The 8,863-nt window shown below is 39.1% G+C and overlaps 1 protein-coding gene across 1 annotated transcript; it reads left to right on the top strand.

Annotated features, from left to right (window-relative positions):
- Positions 1-4,383: 4,383 nt before the first annotated feature.
- LOC130987018 (uncharacterized) lies at positions 4,384-5,151 on the top strand. Its single transcript, XM_057910578.1, has one exon. The coding sequence runs from the start codon at positions 4,406-4,408 to the stop codon at positions 4,949-4,951; it is 546 nt and encodes a 181-aa protein (XP_057766561.1). The 5' UTR covers positions 4,384-4,405; the 3' UTR covers positions 4,952-5,151.
- The last annotated feature ends 3,712 nt before the right edge of the window (positions 5,152-8,863 follow it).

Raw genomic sequence — 8,863 nt, 5'->3', positions numbered from 1 at the left:
GTAAGGGTAGCAGGGCGAAAGGGAGGGGGGCGGTAGATCGGCAGCCGAGAGGAGCGGCGGTAGATCGGCTACCGACACTCGCGGTGGTCTATCGGCAATGAATCAAAGTCGCACCCTTCAAATCTCCACACCTAGCTTCGACCTCCATCGTGCGAATCGAGCCCCCATCCAAGTTCTCCGCGACTGAGTAGGAAATTGACCATGAGAACTCAACAACCACCGGCGGCGCCGGCCATAGGGAACGATCATCTTCAGTATCAGGTATCTCCTCGTCGCTCAGATACAACTCCCAGTTAGATTTCATCTCCGCGGTGGGAGAGGGAAGGGTAACAGTGGCGAACAGCAAGCTCGGGCAAATGAGGGCGGAATCGGCGAGCTCGAGGAGGGAGCCGAGTGAAGAGAGAGGGGCGTTGGAAACCCTAACTTTTGCCCTGATTCTATTTTACTGAGTATTTATATAATCCCTAATGACATTGCTAATTAAAATTTAATTATGTCTTAAACAAAGACAGACCATTATATTTGGGACAACCCAATAAGGAAAACAGACCATCAATAATTGGCCAGAGGGAGTATACTTTAGATGAAAAAAAAGGGACAAAAGCCATTGCCAACGACTGTTTCTTGAAACAAAAATTATTTGGCTGCAAAGATCCGTTGAATCATTAATTTAAGATTTTTTTTAATATGCGTCGTGCATACTACGAGCCAACAAATTCGACCAAAGAACCAGGCGTGGAAACTAGAAAGAGCCCAGCATCAAGTCATCGAGCGCGACAACAGGAAGACGACGCGAACAGCGGGGCTCGAGGCAGCGGATGGAGCCCCATTATAAATGCTCTTACGAGTTCGATCAATTTTAATTTGGATTATCAATTTATAACCGTTGTATTTAGTTTCTTTTTTTCTTTTTCTTTTTTTAATCTGAACTATGCATTTAATCATAAATGATGAGATATATATCAGTCATATCTTGATTTTTAATTAATGTTAAAATATATTTATCTTAACATGTAATATATCAAACTTGTATAATTAACTTATAAGTCTGTATTTAAAAAGATAATTTATTATTTTTATTTTATATTACTATTCGTTGGATCTCCTAATAATTTTTTAATGCAATTTCATAACTAGTTTGAGGATCAAATACAAGTTTTTTCTCTGGCAAATTATGAAACTCAATCTAGACCACTAATCATCATATGATCTCTAACTATAAAGATGCATGCATTATTGTATACACAAAAATAACTTTTTTTCGTAAGACAGCGCATCATCTTATATTGATCAATAGTCCAGATTATATTTTACTCCCTCCGTCCCATTATTCATGGCCTGTTTTCCTTTTTGGGCCGTCCCAATATTCATGGCCTGTTTCTTATTTTGGAAATAATAAGGGTGTAATTAACTATACTAATTAACTACACTAATTAATTAAGACTACCTAACCCTAAAAGAAAAAGACGGACGGTTCACTCTTTCACTCTCTCTCTCTCTTGCGCCGCACATTCCCTCTTTTCTCTTTCCTCTGAAACCCTAAATCGCGGCTCTCTCTATCTCTCGATTGCTTATCACTGCTCTCTCTATCTCCCGATTCTCTGCGAATCTCTGCCCCTTTCGCCACCCTTAGATCGGCGAATCTCTGCCACCGCACGCTGCCCTTAGAACGGCGCTTCTCTGCCGCCGTGATGAAGTCCAAGTGGGAGGCTTACCTGAGCGGACAGTACGTGCCGGACAGCGAGGACTCGTGCTCCGATTGGGGATCGCCGCCGGAGGTAGATTTCCCGTTCTCGGCTGAATTTTCAGAAACGGCGGAAGACTCTCTCGGCTTCAGTGAGATCGAGAGTCTCTGTGGAGATGGGAGATGTCTTGTTTCACCACGGGCTCCGATCTATCGCCGCCCCCAAAATCCTGTGAGAAAATCGGTCTCTGATATAATTACCCCTGAATCTCCTATTTTGAATGATAGTACTGACTATCCCCTTTGTCAATTACTCTGTGAGGAATCGTGGGATGAAGTTGTGGCCTGGAATGCTACTGTTGGACCGTGTGTGGCTTCTCAGCTGGTGGGTTATACCCCAGTTCAAATGAATATGTTGAAGAACCTATTGCCAGCCTTATTTCGGGTGAGATCTCACCTTTTACTAGTACCTATATTTGCATGTGAATGTACTAAGGGAGATAGGGTTACTTTCGGTTTTGAAGTGATGAAAAACATGCTCACTTAGTGGAAAATTGATTCTAACATCTATGATTCTTGCATGAGATGTAATTAGTTGCTCCTATTGTGTAGTTGTGGCCCTGTGTGGCATCTGCTTGCTGCCTTGTGTTGCTTATGTTTGCTGCCAATTGTGCCTTATATTTGTGGCCCTGTGTGGCTTATTGAGTGGCCCTGTGTGGCTTATGATTGCTGCCTTGCGTTGCTTCTAATTGCTGCCTAGTTGTGCCTTATGTTATGGCCCTGTGTGGCTTCTATTTGTGGCCCTGTGTGGCATCTGCTTGCTGCCTTGTGTTGCTTATGTTTGCTGCCAGTTGTGCCTTATATTTGTGGCCCTGTGTGGCTTATTGAGTGGCCCTGTGTGGCTTCTGATTGCTGCCTTGCGTTGCTTCTGATTGCTGCCTTGCGTTGCTTCTAATTGCTGCCGAGTTGTGCCTTATATTATGGCCCTGTGTGGCTTCTGCTTGCTGTCTTGTGTTGCTTCTGCTTTTGTTAAGTTGTGGCCGTGTGTGGCTTCATGTTTGCTGCCTGTGTGGCTACATGTTTGCTGCCCTGTGTGGCTTCATGTTTGCTGCCTGTGTGGCTACATGTTTGCTGCCCTGTGTGGCTTCATGTTTGCTGCCGTGTGTGGCTACATGTTTGCTGCCCGTGTGTGAATATACATCAATGATTAAACTAGTCCATGTATGAGATGATAAAACAAAATATTCATTCATGTTTGGCCTTAGCAAAAGCATAGAGGTTCACAAAATAACTTCACATACTAGTCTAATCTAGTAAAAGCATAGAGGTTCACAAAATAACTTCACATACTAGTCTAATCTAGCAAAAGCATAGAGGTTCACAAAAAGCTTCACATACTAGTCTAATATAGCATTGGTGGCTGTTGAATACCTAAGTTATTCATTAGGTATTCAATGCCATCTAATGAGTAGTTTGCTATGCCTAACTTATTCATTAGATGGTACATTCCATCAACAATGCCCTGTTCCATTAGGTAGGAAATGCATTCCGTTACCAACTCGGCTGGAACTTCCAAATTCAATGGAAGTTGATTAGCCCTAATTAGAGCCCCTTTCTTCATGTGAGGAATTTTGTAAGAATTCTGGCCCTTTACCTTCATTATCTCCACCATGCATCCTTGTAAGCTTAAGAAGACATTATTGAGTGTTGTTGGAGATAACTCTTCAAATGATTTCTCAACTGCCTTCACTAATGAATCCACATTGTTGCAAACTGTTTCGTTTTGTAAGCTTTGATAGCTTCTTGGATCTTCCCTCGTTTTGGCTTCCCGTTGTTGGAGTTGTGAAGAAGAAACTGCACAATCGTGTTTCTCTCGGCCGTAGTTAGATCGGGCCTTCTCATTTTGTAGAGTTTAAACTTCTACTGTCAGCTTTGATAGCTTTTGTAAATTTTCAGATTTCAAACTTCTACTGTCAGCAGCAGCCGATTAAAGGCTTTTATAGAAGCCTTGGGAACATATTAGAGGGAAATTTGAACTTTTAGTAAAAGTGTTTGTACTTTGCCGCCATTTTTTATGCCTTGTGTCATCATTTCTTTTTCTTAAACTGTTCTGCACTGCAGTGTTTCAACATTTAGGAAACAAAAAAAATAAACATGTTTTTTATTTAATTAAATTAATTTTAGATAAATAAATAAATTATTTAATTAATTAATTAATTTATTTATTGCAAGTCAATATTTAATTTAGAGTCAACAATAATTAGTAATATTAACAACATTCTTAAACATATGGGTTATCCTATTTATCCATCTACTTTAACTCTCCTTAGTTCCCGTGCCGAAAAGAAACAGGCCATGAATAGCGGGACGGAGGGAGTACATATTATGGGTGAGTAAGTGTTGTATGTATTGAAGTGTAGATCACACAAGATCGATCTGTGATTAAGCACTCATTAAATGAGTCGCACGACCACGCTCCTTGTATCATTGATAACCACGTTATTATCCTAACTAAATTTCGCAATAAGACTTAATTAACCCCACAACACAATAATGAACACCACCCAAGCTTCATTGTCATCCCCGGACATGTGGATCCCTTCTGACGGAAAAAGATACAACCTTCTATCATTTGTTTATACGAATATAACACCTCTTAAATCTATATATACATCTTAAAAAGAACAAATACAGTATATCACATCATACTCACAAAATTTCATGCAGATGAATAGCCGAACAAAACGCAGCTCGTCCGGCGACAAGTTCTCGTTCCCGGTCATAAACCAGGATTCCGACGAGTTCGAATTTACGTCCCCGAATTCCCCTGCCGATCGCTTCTTCTCCAACGGCAAGCTCCTGCCGCATGCCTTCCCTGTCCAAACGCACAACAGCTTCTCCTACTCGCGGTCGACCAGCATCGGCAGCAAGGATTCGTTGATGTCGTCGCGAAGCAACAGCAGGAGCAGCACCAGCACCAGCGCCCGGACCAGCACCAGCGAGGCGTCCGAGAGGCGGAGAGAGAGGAGCGTTAGACCAGCCGCGATGAGCTGTCAGTGTCAGTCGCGGAGGTGGCAACTGATCGCGGCAGCGCCGGTGTTGAAGCACCACGGATCGAGGTCGACAAGGACTGAGACTGCTGTTGATCGGAAAGCGTCGAGGGGTGCCGACGGGGGCTGTCATAAGGGCTCCAAATCTTGGTTTAAAAGTAACTTTTTGAAGTCGTTTGTGTCTGCATGCCAAGAGTGTCATGCCATCAAAACATGAGCCTTTGTCGGAGAATTTGGGATTTTAAAGTTTTGTTATGGAAATGGTGGAAAGGTTTAATTAAGAATTTCGCGAATGTAGGTAAGTTTAATTGTAATTAAAGAATATCTTGCTGATATAAGTTTGACTGAAATGCTTGTACCGTTTTATCACCTTCGAATTTCTTTGAGAACAAAATGAGAGTTTTGTCAAACTGAAAATTTGTTTTGATACAAGTGGAAAACCTTCAACCTATGCTGAAAAGTAGGGCTACAAATGAATTGAGCTACTAGCAAGTTATTCGAGACTCGACTCTATATAAACAAGTTTTTTTTTGGAGTTCGATTCAATTATAAATGAGCAATCTCGAGTCTGATTTCGAGCTCCAGCCTGATAACATTTGGCTCGTTGAACTCGCGAACATGTTCAAATTCAATTTTTCGCTAACATGTTAGTGAGCTTGTTTAAGAACATTCAATCAAGTTAGTGCACGAGCCTTAAACAAGTTGAGTTCGAACTCGAGTGACATATTTGTTAGAGTTATTTTAACTCTAATATATATAATAGCAAAATAAAACCTATCCTATGTGGCATTGTATAATCACTCCATTCTAATTTTCCCAATTCTCATTAATTCTTATTTTTTTTTCAACTCTAATCAATCTCCCTTTATAATCAAACTCTATACATTAAAAAATTTATATAAACATTTATATATAGATTAATATATTATAACTCATACTACTATAAACTGAACAATTAAAAAAATATATACGTAATATTTAAAATTAAAAAATAAAATAAAATTCGAGTTATAAAGTAACATCAAAGGTTCTAATTACTAATTATGTTTATCAAAATTTTATACGCACCGGCATTGCTTATTTCATCTTATTTTATAACTAATAAGTTTAATTTTTAGGTATAAGTTTGATTAGTCATGATTTATAATTACTATGCGATATAAATATTATATATAACATATATTTATATATATAGTTTTTATTTATTAATTTTAAATGACTAATTATAAATGTATATTGCATATAACTATATATGTGTGTGTGTGTAATTTTATTTGGAAAATTGTTCATTTAACATCCTTTATCATAGATACCAGAGTATATAAATTTGTATTTGAAAACCATTCATAACAATTATAAAGATGAGAAAGTTGAGAATCATAGTAAATGAAATGCTACTAATTAACTAACAATAGTACATGTTTTTCTTATCTAATTTATTCTAAGTCCAAATAAATCCTGAATTCCTTCAATTTTCATCAAATATTCTAAAATTAATCTAAAATTATTCTATGAAAAATCGGGATATTACTGAAATAGTTTAGTGCCCCAAATTACCAACAAAGTAAAATTGTGTAACGTAAAGAGTAATGTTGGAACGAATGTTATCAACAGAATGTTAATAACATTTGTAACCAACATGCAGCGGAAAAGAATAACACACATGAATACTTTTTCACGGATTATAAATAACCCGTGAGTGCCTCAAAGCTAAATTCACTATGTTGAAACAACAATACAAAGTACAGATTTGGATCTCTTGGGGATCTATCTTTACAGATTTCCTGCCTAAGATAAACCAACCTATCTACTTTCTGTACTACGATGTTGAAATAACACAGAAGCCAAATCAGCCGAATAACAAAAGTTAATCGGACAAAGCAAACAACCTGTTACGCTCCAATGGCCTTGCACTTCAAATCTTGCTCTCGACGTCCCGTCGATACAAAGATAGACTTTACAGGTTGGCTGCCTAAGTCTACTTCCTCAAAGCAATCCTTGAAGAACCTGTGTCACGTTTGCAGCAGGAAAATGACGAGTTGGCTGTGAGTGAATGTTAAGTCGCTGATTTTGCACTTCTAAAACGTGAGAATGATTGAAGCTTCTTGCTGTATTTATAGGCCTTCATGTCATGGTTAGTTTCATCCACTTCCCACTTTCAGAACCTTCCTATAACTGCTCCAATCCGTCTCCAAAAACTGCCAGTCGACCAGCCTTGGAATGTTGGTTAAGAATTTATGGTTTCTGAAAAATAGCAACAACCTGCCCACTACTTTGAACCATGCATAACCGCTTATCCACTTATTAGAATCGTGGTCAACGAGCATAGAACTGTTATTTCACAACCAAAGAATAAGAAAACGTGAAAGGAATGTAAAGATTAAATATATACAATTACCAATGGAGTAGTCAAGGCAGACTCCGGAATGTTGGTTGAAACCCAGAAATGTTGACACCATGAATGTTATCAACATTTCACCCAATATTGAAAACACGTATGTTATCAACATTGGTCCCAACATTGTCGGAGTCAACATTGACTCTAACAATCCCCCCCTTAATCTTTTTCTTCCTGCAACAAAAACCAAAACAAACAAAAACTATATACAGAAAAGAATTCTATGTTACAGGTTTTCAGATCAAGAAAGAGTTAGAAATTCCCCCTTAATCAAACAAGAGGTGAACCTCAAAAACAGTTCGGAAGAGATGTTAAAACAACACTCCCCCTGAAACAAACAAGAGGTACAACCTTAAGAAAGCACTTGAGGTACAACCTTAAGAAAGCACAAGAAGTATTACCTTAAGAAAGAGTCCAAAACAGAATGTTGACCCAACAATCGCTTTGGAACAAATAAGGAGAAGAAAAGAACTCCCCCTAAATCGAATCAACATGAAAACCTGAAACACAGATGTTAGCAAAACAAACAACAACATTCAGAGCATTTAATCTCTCGATCAACATACTCAGAATGAACAAACCAAGCAGCAACATTCAGAGCATTTAACCTTTTCGATCAACATTGATCAAAAAAAGATGTAACTTTTCACAAACAAGTTGATCAAATGAAGCTTTGCTTTATTTGATCAAAATGAAGGTCGGCCGAAGGCCAAGACCTTCATTTGACCTGTCCAAAACATAATATATGTAAGTATATCAGAAACATGATAAACGTTGAACCAACAGATAATCAAATACCAAGATAACATAAACTATGTTACCAAAACAGGTGCTCATGCACCACAAACATCCAAGGGGATTAAACCCCCCCTCCCAAAAAGTAAAAGATGTCCATGCATCAAAAACACCACCAAAGAAACATTATTTTGAAGCAAAGACTGCCAACAATCGCAGTCAACACCACAACCAACATCAGAAAAACTACTCCCCTTTTTTTGTTGAAGAAGGAAAAGGTAGGAGTTTGGAGAAAACTTGTTCACAGCAATCAACCCTCGCGAGCATATCCTGTCCCAGCTTGATCGTCCGATCCACCATTAACTGCACTTGGCTTTTGAGCTTGAGAAGATCCTCCCTGGCCTTAATGAGCTCTGAAATGTCAAGATCGATCTCGATCTCCGATTCTCCAACTGGTTCCTTGCCTTTACGAGATGTTGAAGTTTCTTTAGTGAAATGGGCTTTGACAGAGCGAATGTTGGCAACATCAAGGGCAACATCTGGAGCAATTGCGCGATCAACATCTTCGTCCTCCCCATACTTGTCGATCTCAGCTTCAGCAGAGTCAGCTTCATCATCAGGCTGAGGAGAGTAGTGAGGACCAGTACGAGGATGCTCTTAAGGGGGATCTTTGACACGATCAGGAGTGGGGAGGGTTTTGGAAAACTCAAGCAAGTTCTTCTCTTCAACAAGTACAGCTTCTTCTCTCTCCTCGAGTCCTTGCTTAACCAAGAGATTGTAGATGAGACTGGGAAAAGGAAAGCATACTACCTCCTGTAGACTTAAATGCTGCACGAGAGATGTTAACAAACACTTGCTCACCAAAGTTGAAAGCCAATGGCTTACCAACTTTAAAGATAAATTATGCTTGTTCCTTAGTTAGAGCAGTAGTGTTTTTGCTTGGAAGCTAGTTGTAGACAGCAATTTTGTGTAGCACAGAGTATTTCCAGGACAAGG

The sequence above is a fragment of the Salvia miltiorrhiza genome, chromosome 5 (genome assembly GCF_028751815.1).
Source record: "Salvia miltiorrhiza cultivar Shanhuang (shh) chromosome 5, IMPLAD_Smil_shh, whole genome shotgun sequence".
Classification (NCBI taxonomy): Eukaryota; Viridiplantae; Streptophyta; class Magnoliopsida; order Lamiales; family Lamiaceae; genus Salvia; species Salvia miltiorrhiza.
Note: the sequence above shows the minus strand (reverse complement) of the source record. Positions and strands in the feature narration are given on the sequence as shown.

Bases quoted from the DNA above. Each gene is read 5' to 3' on its own strand.
- LOC130987018 (XM_057910578.1), top strand. From the start codon at position 4,406: ATGCAGATGAATAGCCGAACAAAACGCAGCTCGTCCGGCGACAAGTTC.